This window comes from Cetorhinus maximus, unplaced genomic scaffold (genome assembly GCF_964194155.1).
Source record: "Cetorhinus maximus unplaced genomic scaffold, sCetMax3.hap1.1 HAP1_SCAFFOLD_125, whole genome shotgun sequence".
In the NCBI taxonomy this organism is placed as follows: domain Eukaryota; kingdom Metazoa; phylum Chordata; class Chondrichthyes; order Lamniformes; family Cetorhinidae; genus Cetorhinus; species Cetorhinus maximus.
Genome location: NW_027596127.1, coordinates 920449 through 939768, shown reverse-complemented (window position 1 = coordinate 939768; position 19320 = coordinate 920449). Strand labels below are relative to the sequence as shown.

General features: G+C 45.4%; 1 protein-coding gene across 1 annotated transcript in view; it reads left to right on the top strand.

The window, feature by feature from the left end:
- LOC144672861 (galectin-3-binding protein-like) overlaps positions 1-19320 on the top strand; it is a 67643-nt gene that overhangs the window by 11841 nt on the left and 36482 nt on the right. The window contains exon 2 of the mRNA XM_078534845.1: positions 7458-7649. Coding sequence (XP_078390971.1) covers positions 7458-7649 — 192 coding nt within the window. The remainder of the gene's footprint in view (positions 1-7457; positions 7650-19320) is intronic.

The window sequence follows — 19320 nt, the reverse complement described above, 5'->3', positions numbered from 1 at the left end:
TCGCAATGCTCAGTTAATGCCTTTAAAACAGCGACAGAAGCAGCTACTGTCTCCCCCGGAAACCTGTTCCTTGCATTGAACTCGAAGCGCTGCACAGTAACCTGGGGCTTTGGTCTCAGGTGGCTCTGTACAAATTCTATTAACTCATTGAAAGTCTTTGACTCTGGGGCGCTCGGTGAGGCGAGGCTGCGGATCAATCTGTATGTTTTTCTCCCGCTTGAGGACAAACGAATCACCCTCTTCTCCCCGCGATGTTGTTAGTGGTAAAGAAGAACACTCGACATACTGAGAACAGCCATCGGGACTGGGGTCAAATGGATCGACACACTCAAACTACAGCATTGTGAATGACTGCAAGGGGACTGCACTCCCGATAGTCTTTCCAGGAATGACAAATTCAGGTGTTTGGCTTTACTGCCGCTTTCCTAGCTGCAGGTCAATCAATTGGTGTTTTACCTTTCCAGAGTTGCACTCTCTCTGGGGTCTCTTATATTTCCGGTCTATAGCCATTTTTCTTGCATGTACCTCTTTAAATGTATTAAAAACAAAAAACTGCGGATGTTGGAAATCCAAAACAAAAACAGAATTACCTGGAAAAACTCAGCAGGTCCGGCAGCATCGGTGGAGAAGATGTATTTAAATGGATTGCTGCTTTAAGAGCAGTCAGCATGTTTTTAACCCTGTCTCTGCAGTTGGCAGCTTTTCCCTGCTGGGTGTCACACGCTTTCCGTGTTTCGGCGGGATCCCTGTGATCGTGATTCTGTGGCTGTTTAAATTTTAAGCAGTGCTTTCTGCTATGTTTGCTGGCTGTCGCCTATTTTACTAATTAAGTACTGATGCTCTTTCCAATGCTTTGCTCACCCATCTTAAAATTTACTTGCTTTTGTTCTTTATCCTTGTCACCACTTTTATGTCTTGGGTAAGTGAGTTCGTTGTCCACCCGAACTCTAACTGCACACCTCCCGATGTTCTCTTCAGTTGCTGCTTGCAATCAATAATGGGCAGAGACTGATATAAGAATAGGCAGTGATAGTTTATTGAGACATAGGGCAGGGAACCAGATGATAGGTGCTCACTCAGAACTAGGCTTACAGTTCCCAGTTGCCCGCGCTGTAGTGATTCATCAGTGCTGGCACATGATCAGTACACATGCATTCTCTTAAAGGGACAGGGTACTTCACCACAGACATGGACTGCTTCTGTATCTGAGGAGTTGCGAATGGTGCTGAACATTGTGCAATCATCAGCAAACATCCCCACTTCTGACCTTATGATGGAAGGAAGGTCATTGATGAAGCAGCTGAAGAGGGTTGGGCCGAGGACACTATGGGCCTCTATGTGCCAAAGTACAATGCACAGTTCTCAAGCACAAAGTTCTGATCAGCACCTGGAAGGGCAAGTCAGTGGGAACAAAGGAACTGCTCTGTGAATCCGGCAGTCCTACCCTCATACACCCTTGCGTTCAAGCAGGACAGTTTAACTTGTGTTTTTGCCAACTCTGGGCCAATGAAGACAAGGTTAAAGCTACTTCCAGAGGGGGTATCTGCACCCCTCCAAAGGGCTACCCTGATTATTCAAAGAAACGGACTGAGTTCAGACCTGCTCCTCCAGGTCTACCTGGCCCACACTGCTTCACACACCTGAGACCAGAATGCGACTCGAGTTGAGATGGACAACTGTCTCCATGAGACACAATGAGTAGATCCTGAGCTGGGCTGTGTAAAAATGGCAGGTGCCACCATCGGCAGTGGGTATGAAGTAGATTGAGAAGTGATCTTATTGAAACATAAAAGATCCTGAGGGGACTTGACAGGGTGAATGCTGAGAGGATGTTTCCCCTTGTGGAGCAGATTAGAGATAGGGGGACACAGATTAAAAGTAAGGGGGCTCCCATTTAAAATGGAGATGGGGAAAAATGTTTTCTCCCAAAGGGTCATTGGTGTAAGGGATTCTCTTCCCCAGAGAGCAGGGGAGGCTGGCTCATTGAATATATTCAAGGCGGAGTTAGACTGATTTCTGATTGACAAGGGAGTCGAGGGTTATAGGGGGCAGACTGGAAAGTGGAGTTGAGACCACAACCAGATCAGCCATGATCTTATCGAATGGTGGAGCAGGCTCGAGGGGCCGAATGGCCTCTTCCTGCTCCTATGTTCTATGTTCCTAGGTTAAAGTCGTTATTTTTTAAATGCAACACTTGACTAGATTTTAGAAGGAGATTAACCCTTAACGTAACTGAACTCTCAAATTTGCAGACAGTACTCTATCAGTGCTAAATCAAGCTGGGCTTTGTGCTAATTGAGGCCTGGTCAAATAACCTGAAGACAGGGGTTCAAATCCTACCACAGCAGCCTGTTGAATTTAAATTAAATTAATTCATCAATTTGTTAATAATGACCACAGAACTACACAATTCTTGTAAAAACCCATCTGGTTCACTAATGTCCTTTAGGGAAGGAAATCTGCTGTCCTTACCTGGTCTGGTCTACATGTGACTCCAGACCCACAGCAATGTGGGTGACTCTAACTGCCCCCTGAAATGACCCAGCCACTCAGCCCCAAGCACCCCCACATCCAAATAACAAACAAAAATAGGGTTATCTCTCTACTTACCCCAACACTGGCCTAAATCTCCTCAGCTTCTGCTACTGCTGACAATGGGATCATTGTTTGTGTGTTCTCTGCTGAATCATTTAGATATTTATCGATGCAGTACAATTCCTACTCTACCAAATTCCCATTGCCACTATAGCAGCTCTGTGTATTCAGCAATCCCTTGTAGCAACACACAAGGTACAACTAGCCATTGGAGAACCAGTTAACCGTTCACCCACGGCAGGAGTCCACTTAGAGCCAATTGACTGGTGACTGTAAACTCATCCTGACTTGCAATTTTCAAATACAAATATTCTGTGACATGTTGGGTTGCAATCACACTATTCGTGTAATTAACTCATATTATCAGGAAATTCTCATTTCACTGAATTTCTAATGGATCCAGCCCGAGCTCTGGTCCAGAACTAGGGGGCAATGTTTTAAAATTAGGGGTCACCCTTTTAGGACAGAGATGAGGAGAAATTTTTTCTCTCTGAGGGTTGTGCGACTTTGGAACTCTCTGCCTCAGAAGGTGGTGGAGACGGGGACATTGAATATTTTTTAAGGTAGAGGTAGATAGATTCTTGTTAGGTAAGAGAATCAAAGGTTATCGGGGTTAGATGAGAATGTGGAAATTTAAACACAAGAAGATCAGCCATAATAAAGGCAAAATACTGCGGATGCTGGAAATCTGAAACAAAAACAAAAATTGCTGGAAAAACTCAGCAGGTCTGATAGCATCTGTGAAGAGAAAGATAGAGTTAACGTTTCGAGTATGACTCTTCTTCAGAACTAAAGAGCAGTAAAAATGTCGCAAAATAGATACTGTTTAAGGGAGGTGGGACAAGTGGAGCTGAATAGAAGGCCAGTGATAGGTGGAGGCAAAGGAGAGATTGCAAAAGATGTCATAAACAAAAGGTCGAAGGGGCGTTGATGGTGGTGATACTGGCTAAAGGAGGTGCTATTGGTGACATGAAGAGTAGAAAGCAAAGTGAACAAGTGACAGATGGCCCTAGTGGGGGTGGGGTGGGAGGAGGGGATGGTGTGAGAAAAAAGATCGAAATAGGCTAAAAGGTGGGGATAAAACAATGAATAAAAACGGAAATAAATTTTTAAAATAATAACAAAAATAGGTGGCAAAAAAAATTATATATAAAAGTTTTAAAATAAATATTTGAAAAAAGGGGATCAAAAAGGGAAGGAGAGTGTTCATGGTCTGAAGTTGGTTAATTAAATGTTAAGTCCAGAAGGCTGTAAAGTGCCTAGTTGGAAAATGAGGTGCTGTTTATGTAGATAGTCCAACTAGGGAAGGGGCAATACTGGACCTGGTATTAGGGAATGAACCCGGCCAGGTGGTCGAAGTTTCAGTAGGAGAGCATTTCGGGAAAAGTGACCATAATTCAGTAAGTTTCAAGGTAATGGCGGATAAGGATGACAGGAATCCTCGGGTTAAGGTGCTTAATTGGGGGAAGGCTAATTATAACAATATTAGGCGGGAACTGAGGAATCTAGACTGGAGGCGGATGTTTGAGGGCAAATCAACAACTGACATGTGGGCGGCTTTCAAACATCAGTTGATAAGAATTCAGGACCGACATGTTCCTGCTAGGATGAAGGATAAGTATGGCAAGTTTCAGGAGCCTTGGATAACAAAGGATATTGTGAGATTAGTCAAAAAGAAAAGGGAAGCATTCGTAAGGGCTAGAAGGCTGGGAACAGATGAAGCCCGTGGAGAATATAAAGAAAGTAGGAAGAAACTTAAACAAGGAGTCAGGAGGGCTAAAAGGGGTCATGAAAAGTCATTGGCAACCAGGATTAAGGAAAATCCCAAGGCCTTTTATACATATGTAAAAAGCAAGAGGGTAGCCAGGGAAAGGGTAGGCCCACTCAGGGACAGAGGTGGGAATCTGTGTGTGGAACCAGAAGAAATGGGAGAGATACTAAATGAGTACTTCTCATCAGTATTCACCAAAGAGAAGGACTTAGCGGTCGATTTGTTTAGGGAAGAGTGTTTAGATAGCCTGGATCATGTTGAGATCAAAAAAGAGGAGGTGTTAGGCCGCTTGAAGAATATTAAGGTGGATAAGTCCCAGGGCCAGATGGGATCTACCCCAGAGTACTGAGGGAGGCAAGGGAGGAGATTGCTGGGGCCTTGATAGAAATTTTGTATCCTCACTGGCTACGGGTGAGGTCCCAGAGGACTGGAGAATGGCCAATGTTGTTCCATTGTTTAAGAAGGGTAGCAGGGCTAATCCAGGAAATTACAGGCCGGTGAGCCTTACGTCAGTGGTAGGGAAATTATTGGAGAAGATTCTTCGTGACAGGATTTACTGCCATTTGGAAGCAAATGGGCGTATTAGTGAGAGGCAGCATGGTTTTGTGAAGAGGAGGTCATGTCTCACTAAGTTGATCGAGTTTTTCGAGGAAGTGACAAAGATGATCGACGATGGAAGGGCAGTGGTTGTTATCTACATGGATTTCAGTAAGGCCTTTGACAAGGTCCCTCATGGCAGACTGGTACAGAAGGTAAAGTCGCACGGGATCAGAGGTGAGCTGGCAGGATGGATACAGAATTGGCTTGGTCATAGAAGACAGAGGGTAGCAGTGGAAGGGTGCTTTTCTGAATGGAGAGCTGTGACTAATGGTGTTCCGCAGGGATCAGTGCTAGGACCTTTGCTGTTTGTAGTATACATAAATGATTTGGAGGAAAAAGTAACTGGGCTAATTAGTAAGTTTGCAGACGACACTAAGGTTGGAGGAGTTGCAGATAGTGAAGAGGATTGTCAAAGGATACAACGGGATATAGATCGGTTGGAGACTTGGGCGGAGAAACGGCAGATGGAGTTTAATCCGGACAAATGCGAAGTAATGCATTTTGGAAGGTCTAATACAGGCAGGAATTATACAGTAAATGGCAGAACCCTTAAGTGCATCGACGGGCAGAGGGATCTGGGTGTACAGGTCCACAGGACACTGAAAGTGGCAACGCAGGTGGATAAGGTAGTCAGGAAGGCATATGGCATGCTTGCCTTCATTGGCAGGGGTATTGAGTATAAAATCTGGGAAGTCATGCTGCAGCTGTATAGAACCTTGGTTAGGCCACACTTGGAATATTGCGTGCAATTCTGGTCACCACATTACCAGAAGGATATGGAGACGTTGGAGAGGGTGCAGAGGAGGTTTACCAGGATGCTGCCTGGTCTGGAGGTTATTAGCTATGAGGAGAGGTTGGAGAAACTCAGATTGTTCTCACTAGAGCGACGGAGATTGAGGGGCGACTTGATAGAAGTTTACAAAATTATGAGTGGCATGGACAGAGTAGATAGTCAGAAGCTTTTTCCCAGGGTGGAAGAGTCAATGACTAGGGGACATAGATTTAAGGTGAGAGGAGAAAACTATAGAGGAGATGTGCGGGGCAAGTTTTTTACGCAGAGGGTAGTGAGTGTCTGGAATTCGCTGCCAGAGGAGGTGGTGGAAGCAGGTATGATAGTGGTGTTTAAGAGGCAGCTTGACAAATACATGAATAGGATGGGAATAGAGGGATACAGGCTCCAGAAGTGCAAAATGTTTTAGTTTGACAGGCAATATGATTGGCGCAGGCTTGGAGGGCCGAAGGGCCTGTTCCTGTGCTGTACTTTTCTTTGTTCTTTGTTCCTCCAGTTTGAGTTGAGCTTCACTGGAACATTGCAGCAGGAACCTGCTGCACCTGCATGCTTACCTTCAGCGACTGGTGTACGAGGACACCCAGGTCTCGGTGTACATTCCCCTCTCTCAATTTATAGCTATTCAGATAATAATCTGCCTTCCTGTTTTTGCTACCAAAGTGGATAACCTCACATTTATCCGCATTATACTGCATCTGCCATGCATTTGCCCACTCACTCAGCTTATCCAAATCATACTGAAGTATCTCTGCCTCCTCCTCACAGCTCACCCTCCCACCCAGCTTTGTGTCATCTGCAAATTTGGAGATATTACATTTAGCTCCTTCATCTAAATCATTAATATATATTGTGAATAACTGGGGTCCCAGCACCAATCCCTGCGGTACCCCACTAGTCACTGCCTGCCATTCGGAAACAGACCCGTTTATTCCTCTTTGTTTCCTGTCTGCCAACCAGTTTTCTATCCATCTCAATACACTACCCCCAATCCCAAGCGCTTTAATTTTACACGCCAATCTCTTATGTGGGACTTTGTCGAAAGCCTTCTGAAAGTCCAAATAAACCACATCCACTGGCTCCCCCACATCAACTCTACCAGTTACATCCTCAAAAAATTCCAGTAGATTTGTCAAGCATGATTTCCCTTTCATAAATCCGTGCTGACTCTGTCCGATTCTGCCACTGTTTTCCACATATTCAGCTATTAAATCTTTTATAATGGACTCTAGAATTTTCCCCAATACCAGCGTCAGGCTGACTGGTCTATAATTCCCTGTTTTCTCTCTGCCTCCCTTTTTAAATAGTGGGGTTACATTAGCTACCCTCCAATCTGTAGGAACTGTTCCAGAGTCTATAGAATCTCGGAAGATGACCACCAATGCATCCACTATTTCTAGGGCCACTTCCTTAAATACTCTGGGATGTAGATTATCAGGCCCCGGGGATTTATCAGCCTTCAGTCCAGGAACAGGGAGAAGGATCTGATGGTCCTGGTCTGGTCCAGGAACAGGGAGAAGGATCTGATGGTCCTGGTCTGCTCCTGGTCTGGTCCAGGAACTGGGAGGAGGATCTGATGGTCCTGGTCTGCTCCTGGTCTGGTCCAGGAACTGGGAGGAGGATCTGATGGTCCTAGTCTGCTACAGGAATAGGGTTAAGGCTCTAAAGACTTTTCAAATTGACAGGCTGTCTTTCTGTCCACAGGGGTAGAATATGGAGAGATGAGATTGTCTGGGGGTCGCTTGCCCAGTGAAGGGCGAGTGGAAATTTATTACAACGGCGAATGGGGCACTGTCTGTGATGACAACTGGGATATTTCTGACGCTAATGTCGTCTGTCACAGTCTGGGCTACATCAATGCAACAGAGGCTGCGATTGGAGGAGTATTTGGATCAGGTAAGTGAACAGAGGCTGTGATTGGAGGAGTATTTGGATCAGGTAAGTGAACAGAGGCTGTGATTGGAGGAGTATTTGGATCAGGTAAGTGAACAGAGGCTGCGATTGGATATATCAGTGTTACAGCGAGTGGTGTGGGATATATCAGTGTTACAGCGAGGGGTGTGGGATATATCAGTGTTACAGCGAGGGGTGTGGGATATATCAGTGTTACAGCGAGGGGTGTGGGATATATCAGTGTTACAGCGAGGGGTGTGGGATATATCAGTGTTACAGCGAGTGGTGTGGGATATATCAGTGTTACAGCGAGGGGTGTGGGATATATCAGTGTTACAGCGAGGGGTGTGGGATATATCAGTGTTACAGCGAGGGGTGTGGGATATATCAGTGTTACAGTGAGGGGTGTGGGGTATATCAGTGTTACAGCGAGGGGTGCGGGATATATCAGTGTTACAGCGAGGGGTGTGGGATATATCAGTGTTACAGTGAGGGGTGTGGGATATATCAGTGTTACAGTGAGGGGTGTGGGATATATCAGTGTTACAGTGAGGGGTGTGGGGTATATCAGTGTGTTATAGTGAGGGGTGTGGGATATATCAGTGTTACAGTGAGGGGTGTGGGATATGTCAGTGTTACAGCGAGGGGTGTGGGATATATCAGTGTTACAGTGAGGGGTGTGGGATATATCAGTGTTACAGTGAGGGGTGTGGGATATATCAGAGTGTTACAGCGAGGGGTGTGGGATATATCAGTGTTACAGTGAGGGGTGTGGGATATATCAGTGTTACAGTGAGGTGTGTGGGATATATCAGACTATTTCAGTGAGGGGTGTGGGGTATTTTGGAGTGTTGCATTCAGAGTTGTTGGATATTTCAGAGTATTCATGTGAAGGGTTTGGGATATATCAGGTATCACAGTGAGGGATGTATTATATATCAGTGTAACAGTGAGGGCTGTAGGATAGATCACAGAATCACAGTGCTGAAGAGGTCCTTCGGCCCATCGAGTCTGCACCGACACGTGAGAAACACCTGACCTACCTACCTAATCCCATTTACCAGCACTTGGCCCATAGCCTTGAATGTTATGATGTGCCAAGTGCTCATCCAGGTACTTTTTAAAGGATGTGAGGCAACTCACCTCCACCACCCTCCCAGACAGCGCATTCCAGACCATCACCACCCTCTGGGTAAAAAAGTTTTTCCTCACATTCCCCCTAAACCTCCTGCCCCTCACCTTGAACTTATGTCCCCTTGTGACTGATCCTTCAACTAAGGGGAACAGCTGCTCCCTATCCACCCTGTCCATGCCCCTCATAATCTTGTACACCTCGATCAGGTCACCCCTCAGTCTTCTCTGCTCCAATGAAAACAACCCAAGTCTATCCAACCTCTCTTCGTAACTTAAATGTTTCATCCCAGGCAACATCCTGGTGAATCTCCTCTGCACCCCCTCCAGTGCAATCACATCCTTCCTATAATGTGGCGACCAGAACTGCACACAGTACTCCAGCTGTGGCCTCACCAAGGTTCTATACAACTCCAACATGACCTCCCTCCTTCTGTAATTTATGCCTCGATTGATGAAGGCAAGTGTCCCATATGCCTTTTTCACCACCCCACTAACATGCCCCTCCGCCTTCAGAGATCTATGGGCACACACACCAAGGTCCCTTTGTTCCTCAGAACTTCCTAGTGTCATGCTGTTCATTGAATACTTCCTTGTCAAATTACTCCTTCCAAAGTGTATCACCTCACACTTTTCAGGGTTAAATTCCATCTGCCACTTATCTACCCATTTGACCATCCCGTCTATATCTTCCTGTAGCCCAAGACACTCAACCTCACTGTTAACCACCCGGCCAATCTTTGTGTCATCCGCAAACTTACTAATCCTACCCCCCACATAGTCATCTATGTTGTTTATATAAATGACAAATAATAGGGGACCGAGCACAGATCCCTGTGGTACGCCACTGGACACTGGCTTCCAGTCACTAAAGCATCCTTCTGTCATCACCTTCTGATTCCTACAACTAAGCCAATTTTGAATCCACCTTATCAAATTACCCTGTATCCCATGTGCAGTTGCCTTCTTTATAAATCTCCCATGTGGGACCTTGTCAGAGGCTTTGCTGAAATCCATATAAACTACATCAACTACACTACCCTCATCTACACACCTGGTCACCTCCTCAAAAAATTCAATCAAATTTGTTAGGCATGACCTCCCTCTGACAAAGCCATGCTGACTATCCCTGATCAAACCTTGCCTCTCCAAGTGGAGATAGATTCTCTCCTTCAGAATTTTCTCCAATAGTTTCCCTACCACTGACGTGAGACTCACTGGCCTGTAGTTCCCTGACTTATCTCTACAACCCTCATCAGTTTTACTAGTTACATCCTCGAAAAATTCCAGTAGATTTGTCAAGCAGGATTTCCCTTTCATAAATCCATGCTGACTCTGTCCGATTCTGCCACTGTTTTCCACGTTAAATCTTTTGTAATGGACTCTGGAATTTTCCCCACGACCGAATATCTTGGGATTTTCCCTACTTTTACCAGCCAGAGCTTTCTCATATCCCCTTTGCTCTCCTAATTGCTTTCTTAAGCTCCACCCTGCACTTTCTGTACTCCACTAACGCCTCCGCTGATTTGCTTCCCTTGTACCTGCTAAAAGCCTCTCTTTTCCTTCTCATCGTATCCTGAATATCTCTGGTCATCCATGGTTCTCTGGGCTTGTTACTCCTTCCTATCACCCTAGAGGGAACATGTTGAGTCTGTACCCTCCCCATTTCCTTTTTGAACGCCACCCACTGTTCCTCTGTAGATTTCCCCACAAGTAACTGTTCCCAGTCTACCTTGGCCAGATCCTGCCTTATTTTACTAAAATCCACTCTCCCCCAATACAAAACATATTTTTTTTGCAACTTGTCGATTTCTTTGTCCATAACAAACTTAAACTTTACCGTGTTGTGGTCGCTATCACTAAAATGCTCACCCACCACCACCTCAGCCACCTGTCCGGCTTCATTCCCAGAATTAGGTCCAGCACTGCACCGTCCCTTGTTGGACCCTCTACATATTGACCTAAAAAGTTCTCCTGTACACATTTCAAGAAATCCACTCCATCCAAGCCCTTAACACAATGTCTATCCCAATTAATTGGATGTATATCAGAGAGTTACAGGTTGGGTTTTGGGATAAATCAGAGTGCTACAGTGGGGGGTGCTGGATATATCAGAGTGTTACAGTAGGTGGTGTGGGATATATCACAGTGATGCTGACCTGCTGCAGATTCCTCCCAGTCCGTTTCACAGTGATTCTGACTTGCTCCACACCCCTCCCGGTCTGCTTCACAGTGATCTTGTCCTGCTTCACACCCCTCCCGGTCTGCTTCACAATGATCTTGTCCTGCTTCACACTCCTCCCAGTCTGCTTCACAATGATGCCAATCTTCTACACACTCCTCCTGGTCAGCTTCACAATGACACTGACCTGCTTCACACTCCTTCCGGTCTCTTTCACAGTGATGCTGACGTGCTTCACACTCCTCCTGGTCTGATTCATGGTGATCCACACCTGCTGCACACTGGTCCCCATCTCTTCACAGTGATCCTGACCTGCTTCACACTCCTCTTGGTCTGCTTCACAATGATCCTCACCTGCTACACGTTAAGAACATAAGAAATAGGAACAGGAGTAGACCATTCGGCCCCTCGAGCCTGCTCCGCCATTCAATAAGGTCATGGCTGATCTTCTTGTGTTTCGATTTCCACATTCCCATCTAACCCCGATAACCTTTGATTCTCTTGCCTAACAAGAATTTATCTCCCTCCACCTCAAAAATATTCAATGTCCCCGTCTCCACCACCTTCTGAGGCAGAGAGTTCCAAAGTCGCACAACCCTCTGAGAGAAAAAATTTCCCCTCATCTCTGTCCTAAAAGGGTGACCCCTAATTTTAAAACATTGCCCCCTAGTTCTGGACTCACCCACAAGAGGAAACATCCTTTCCACGTCCACCCTGTCAAGGCCGTTCAGGATCTTATACACTTCAATCAAATCACCCCTCACTCTTCTAAACTCCAGTGGAAACAAGCCCAGTCTGTCCAACCTTTCCACATAAGACAACCCACTCATTCCAGGTATCAATCTAGTAAACCTCCTCTGAACCATCTCCAATGCATTTACACCCTTCCTTAAATAAGGAGACCAAAACTGCCCACAGTATTTGAGGAATAAAGGATAGCATTCCATTAGCCTTCTTAATTATTTGCTTTACCTGCATACTAACTGCTTCACAGATTCTGACCTGCAAGACACTGCTCCCAACCTGTTCCACAGTGATTGTGACATGATGCACAATTCTCCCAATTTGTTTCACAGTGATGTTGACCTGCTTCACACTCCTCCCGGTCTGCTTTACAGTGATCCTGACCTGCTTCACACTCCTCCCGGTCTGCTTTACAGTGATCCTGACCTGCTTCACACTCCTCCTGATCTGCTTTACAGTGATGTCAAGCTTCTCCACACTCCTCCCTGTCTGTTTCACAGTGATCCTGACCTGATTCACACCCCTCCCGGTCTGCTTCACAATCCTCCTGACCTGCTTCACTGAACAAAGAACAAAGAAAAGTACAGCACAGGAACAGGCCCTTCAGCCCTCCAAGCCTGTGCCGATCATATTGCCTGTCAACTAAAGCATTTTGCACTTCCGGGGTCCGTATCCCTCTATTCCCATCCTATTCATGTATTTGTCCCTCCCAGTCTGGTTCACCGTGACCCTAATCTGCTTTAGACTCCTCCCCATCAGCTTCACAGTGATCCTGACCTGCTTCATACTTCACCCATTCTGCCTCAGGGTGGTGCTGCCCTGCTTCAAACTCCTCCCGGTCTGCTTCACAGTGATCCTGACCTGCTTCACGCTCCTCGCGGCCTGATTCACAATGATCCTGTCCTGCTTTACACTCCTCCTGGTCTGCATCACAGTGATGCTGACCTGCTTCACACTCCACCCATTCTGCCTCAGGGTGATGCTGATCTGCTTCAAACCCTTCCCAGTCTGACTCACTGTCATTCCGACCTGCTTCACACTTCTCTCAGTCTGCTTCACAGTGATCCTGACCTGCTTCACGCTCGCACCAGTCTGCTTTACAGTGATGCCAACCTTCTCCACACTCCTCCCGCTCTGCATCACAGTGATCCTGATCTGTTTCAAAATCCTCCCAGCCTGCTTCAGAATCATCCTGACCTGCTTCACACTCCTCCTGGTCTGTTTCACCGTAACCCTAATCTGTTTCAGACTCCTCCACGTCTGTTTCACAGTGATCCTGACCTGCTTTACACTCCCGGTCTGGTTCACAGTTATCCTGACCTGCAAAACACTCCTCCCGGTCTGCTTCAGAGTGATCGTGACCTGCTGCACACTCCTCCCGCTCTGCTTCACAGTGAATCTGACCTGCTTCACACTCCTCCCAGTCTGCTTCACAGTGATCGTCCCATACTCCGGCCAGACTCCACAGCCATAGCAATGTATTTGTCTTTTCATTCTCCTCTGAAATTTCCTGCACGTGACTCAGTTGCACCAAACTGCTACAGAATAATCAAAAACAGACTGACCCAGGGCAGTCCTAGGTGGGATACCTAGTCCTGTCAACCTTTTAATATCTTCCTTACTAACACCGGCTGGCTGGTTCCAAATTTGAGAGAGCTGTCCCAAATACTAGTCAAATAACAGGCTGACATAGCCTCACTGAATCATAACTTATTGCCACTATTCCAGACACCACCACTATCCCTGCCAACAGGGCTGGACATCTCCACTGGTGATGGTGGCCCCGGCTGTCAACATTTGGGAGCAAGTTACGTTTGGAGTCCTCCACTCTGGTATAGCACGTCTCCGCTAAGGAAACCTCTCCTAATGCAATTCAAAGGTTCTTACTCTTTCTCTCTTTGAATCTAAAGGCTTTCCTTTCCTCTGACTCTCTGCTCCTCTAATTCAAGTTTTATATTTCTCTTTCTTTCTCCTTTTCCTCACTTCTGAGTCCAAATGTTTTTCATTTCTCTTTGACAAATTTCCTTTGTTATTTTTGTAAAACACTCTGGAATAAATCTTCCTCCTCAGGCAAAGCTTCAGCAATTGACCAAACTATTCTGCTTTTCAATGAATACAGTAAAATTCACTGAAATGCTGTCACCTGGAAAACTCACTGTCCCCATAGAAATCTGTGGATTCCAAATCCTCATCCAGACTGGGAATGTTTGGAAAGAAATCCTAAAGCCCTGTTATTCACTGAATGAATGAAGCTACAAGATTCCACATTTTAAAACAAATGGTTTTACTATACAAGAATCAAGCAAAGCAAACACTACAAACTAAACATTATATTAGACTATTAATTATACTTTGAACTCAAAAAACATACCAGCATATGAACAAGGATCAGGAGTAGGCCATTCAGCCCCTCCAGCCTGCTCCACCATTTAATAAAATCAGGCTGATCTGATACTATCCTCAAATCTATACCCCACCCACCCCCGATAACCTATCACCCCCTTACTTACCAAGAATCTATCCACCTCTGCCTTAAAAATATTCAAAGATTCTGCTTCCACCACCTTTTCAGGAAGAGAGTTCCAAAGACTCACCACCCTCTGAGAGAAAAAAATTTCACCTCATTTCCGTTTTAAATGGGCGACCCCTTATTTTTAACCAGTGACCCCTAGTTCTAGATTCTCCCACAAGAGGAAACATCCCCTCCACATCCACCCTGTCAAAACCCCTCAGGACCTTTATATGTTTCAATCAAGTCACCTCTTACTCTTCTAAACTCCAGTGGATACAATCCTAACCTGTCCAACCTTTCCTCATAAGACAACATTAAACATGTTCAGTTGTACATTAAAACTGAGCTTCTGAACTGAACCTTTCCCTTTCTGCTTCCCGAGGAGGAAGTCAAAGTCCTTGGCTATTTATCAGCCTTTTGAAGGCTCCTTCACTACCTGGGACCAAACTAAAGTGCCACAGCTCTCAGGAATTCTCTTCGATTCTCCTCAGTGTTCTTGTAACACTGAGGAATTAGCTTTCTTGAGTTTCTTTCACCACCATCCAGCTAAGTGTCTCTCCAGCATTCCTCAGGCAGCTTACAACTGTGGACAATCCAGCCAGTTTACCTACACCACACGGACTGCAGCGGCTCAAGAAGGCAGCTCACCACCACCTTCTCAAGGGCAACTAGGGATGGGCAATAAATGCTGGCCCAGCCAGCGAAGCCCAGATCCCGTGAATGAATTTTTTAAGAAGCCTGAGTTAGACAGATTTTTGATGGATAAGGGAGTCAAGGGTTATTGAAGGCAGATAGGAGGAGTTGAGACACAACCAGATCAGCTATGATCTTATGGAAAGGCAGGATAGGCTCAAGGGGTTGAATGGCTGATTCTTGCTCCTAGCTCCTGTGTTCACTGCCCTCGGCCTTAGTGCATCCACCTCAGGGATCCTCTTCATTTCTGACAAGTCTGCTCCTAACCTCCAGCTGCTTTCCAGCTCTTGGCAGAAACTCACTCCGCCCATTCCCCAAATTGAACTTCTTGTCTCTGTCAGCAAAACACACAGATAAACCCCACACGAAGAGCAGGTCTCCATGACCTATCTCTGTGGCGATGTTGCATACCTGGGATCTGCTGAACAACAATTTACATTAACCAACTTCTAAGCTTCAAAACCAAACCTTTGATTCCGTGACTCACGCAGAACCATAGAAAAGTTACAGAGCAGAAAGAGGCCATTCAGCCCATCATGTCTGTACCGGCCAAAAAGATGAAAATTAAACTAGCCGCTCATTTTAATCCCACTTTCCAGCCCCTGGTCTGTGGCTTTGCAGGTTCCAGAGCTTCAGATGCAGGTCCAGGTACATTTTAAATGAGGTGAGGGTTTCAGCCTCAACCCCCAACTTAGGCAGTGAATCCCAGACACTCACCACCCTCTGGGTGAAAAAGTCTTGCCTCATGTCTCCTCTAATCCTTCTACCAATCACCTTCAATCTGTTCCCCCTGGTAACTGACCCCTCAGCTAGGGGGAAACCCTATCTAGGCTCCTCATAATTTTGTCTTTAATAATTTAATCTTTAATGGAGATAGTAACTCTCAGCAAATTTGGCCACAATACAGTCGGCCCCTTCATCCCATTAATATATATTGTAAATAATTGTAGTCCCAGCGCTGATCCCTGCAACACTTCAATAGTTACAGTTTGAAAACCTGAAACCAACACATTTATCCCTACTCTCTGTTTCCTGTTATTTAGGTAATCTTCCCATCCTCTATCGATGATAACATGTTACCCTTACACCAACTCTTGTCTTCTGCACTGATCTTTTGTGTGGCACCTTTATCAGGTATCTTTTGCAAATTGAAATACACTACATCTACCGGTTCCCCTTTACCTACCCTGCTTGTTATACCCTCAAAGAACTCTAATAAATTTGTCAAACATGATTTTCTCTTCACAAAACCACGCTGACTCGAACTGATTGTATGATGATTTTCTAAATGCCCTGCCATTCCCTTCCTGAATGAGGACACTGGAGATAGTGGATGCATTGGTGGTCATTTTTCAAAATTCTATAGATTCTGGAATGGTTCCTGCAGATTGGAAGGTAGCAAATGTCACCCCTCTATTTAAGAAGGGAGGGGGAGAGAAAACAGGGAACTACAGACCTGTTAGCCTGACATCGGTAGTAGGGAAAATGCTAGAATCTATTATAAAGGATGTGATAAATGGATACTTTCTGCCTCTACCACCAACTTGGGCAGTGAATTCCAGACACCCACTACCCTCTGCGTCAAAAAGTTCTTCCTCATGTCCCCCCTATACCTTCTGCCACTTTTCTTGAATCTACGTCCCCTGGTTCTAGAATTCTCCACCAAGGGAAACAATTTTATCCTGTCCACTCTATCTATTCCCCTCATAATTTTGTACACCTCAATCAAGTCACCTCTCAGCTTTCTTTGTTCTAAGGAAAATAACCCCAACCTATCCAACCTCTCCTCGTAGCTACACTTTTCTAACCCCGGCAACATTCTTGTAAACCTCCTCTGCAGTCTCTCCAGAGCTATTACGTCCTTCCAGTAATGTGGTGGCCAGAACTGCACACAATACTCCAGTTGTGCCCTCACCAGTGTTTTATACAATTTCAACATTATATCCTTACTTTTATATTCTTTACATCTGCCAGTGAAGGAGAGCATTCCATATGCCTTCTTTACAACCTTGTCTACTTGAACTGCTGCCTTCAGGGACCTGTGTACTTGTACGCCAAGATCTCTCACTTCATCTACCCCTCTTAGTATATTCCCATTTATTGTGTAATCCCTGTAACTGTTTGACCTCCCTAAATGTATGACCTCACACTTCTCTATGTTAAAATCCATATGCCACTTTACCGCCCACTCCACCAACCCATTTATAGGTAGGAAAGTAAGTTGTGAAGAGGACATAAGGAGTCTGCAAAGGGATAGAGACAGGTTGAGTGAGTGGGTAAAAATTTGCCAGGTGGAGTATAATGTGTGAAAATGTGAACGTGTTCACTTTGTCAGGAAGAATAGAAAAGCAGAATATTATTTAAATGGGGAGAGGTTGCAGAACTCTGAGGTACAGAGGGATCTGGGTGTCCTAGTACATGAATAAAGAAAAGTTAGTATACAGTGGCAGTAAGTGATTAGGAAGGTTGTTTATTGCGATGGTAATGGAGTATAAAAGTAGGGGAGTTTTACTACAGCTATACAGGGTCTTGGAGAGACCACATCTGGAATACTGTGTACAGTTTTGGTCTCCTTATTTTAGAAAGGCTATCATTGCAGTAGAAACAGTTCAGAAGATTCACTTGATTGATTGCTGGGATAATGGGGTTATCTTATGAGGAAAGGTTGAACAGGCTGGGCCTGTATCTATTGGAGTTCAGAGGATTGAGAGGTGATCTTATTGAAACATATAAGATCCTGAGGGGTTTTGACAGGGTGGATGTGGAGAGGATGTTTCCTCTTGTGGGAGAATCTAGAACTAGGGGTCACTGTTTAAAAATAAGGGGTCACCCATTTCAAACAGAGATGAGGAGAAATTTTTCCCTCAGAGGATCGTGTCTTCCCCAGAGAGCGGTGGAGGGAGGGTCAAGGGATATTTTTAAGGCAGAGGTAGATAGATTGTTGACTAACCAGGGGGGTCAAAGGTTATCGGGGGTGGGCAGGAAAGTGGAGTTGTGACCACAATCATGTCAGCCATGATCTTATTGAATGGCAGAGCAGGCTCGAGGGGCCGAATGGCCTACTCCTGCTCCTAATTCCTATGCTCAGATGTATCTAGAAGATGCACTGCAGGAGTCCTCTGTTGGCAACTCCCAAGCCTAGATGTGAAGGACACATAGAGACTAAGATGCTTAATTCGAGAGTTTTATTGCTCACTCCAGAGCTGACTTCTCCCCCCTAACAGACCAGACAGGCAGCGCTTTTGTGTTTCTTACTGTCCTCACTGTGGCCTGATTGAAATCAGTATCATAAGTTCAGACTGGGGCTCAGAGTGCTGATCTCTCTGCTCTGTATTGATCAATATTCCAGTACACACTGTGTTAGCCTCATAACCATTTGGGGAAAAGCACTTACTGAGACATTGACTAGAAATTCTTCCTGAGGTCAAATCCTTCCAATCATGAATATCCCCAGCCTCTGTTTTCTTTTCATGAAAACCAATGAAAACCAATTAAACTAAATGAGGAAAAACAAGGACAAATCAAGATGCAGCCCCTTAAAGGAACACTGCAAACTAAAAGCCAAACATTAAAGGAACCTTACAAACTTCAAACCAAAATGCGATTAAAGGGTCTATAAAACACCCAAGTCCCCACAGGGCACCTGTATTGTGCCAGTCAGCAGACACCATGTGCTGCCTCTCCATAAACAGTCTGGCCAGATGACCCCCTTCATCACCCACTGCCTACAGCTGTTGATGGCCAGCCTGTGCTGGGGGTCTGGAGTCACATGAAGGCAGATTTCCTTCCTTAAAGGACATTAGTGAACCAGATGGGTTTTAATTCCGGGTTTTCTTTTTCATTGAATTCAAATTTCACCATCTGCTGTGGCAGGATTTGAACCTGGGTCCCCAGAGCCTTGCCCTGGGACTTCTGTATTATTAGTCCAGCAACAATACCACTGTGCTACGGCCTCCAGGTGATCCCCGCCCATTCCGGGTATTAGTCTGGGAAACCTACTCTGAACTGCTTCTAACGCATTTACATCCTTCCTTAAATAAGGTGACCAATACTGTACACAATACTCCAGATGTGGTCTCACTAGTGTCCTGTACAACTGAAGCATAACCTCCCTACTTTTATATTCAATTCCCCTCACAATAAGTGATAACATTCTATTAGTTTTCCTAATTACCTGCTGTACCTGCAAACTAACCTTTTGTGATTCATGCACTAGGATCACCATCACTCACCATCCTGACTTGGAAATATATCACCGTTCCTTCACTGTCGCTGGGTCAAAATCCTGGAACTCCCTCCCTAACAGCACTGTGGGTGTACCTACACCACATGGACTGCAGCGGTTCAAGAAGGCAGCTCACCACCACCTTCTCAAGGGCAACTAGGGATGGGCAATGAATGCTGGTCCAGCC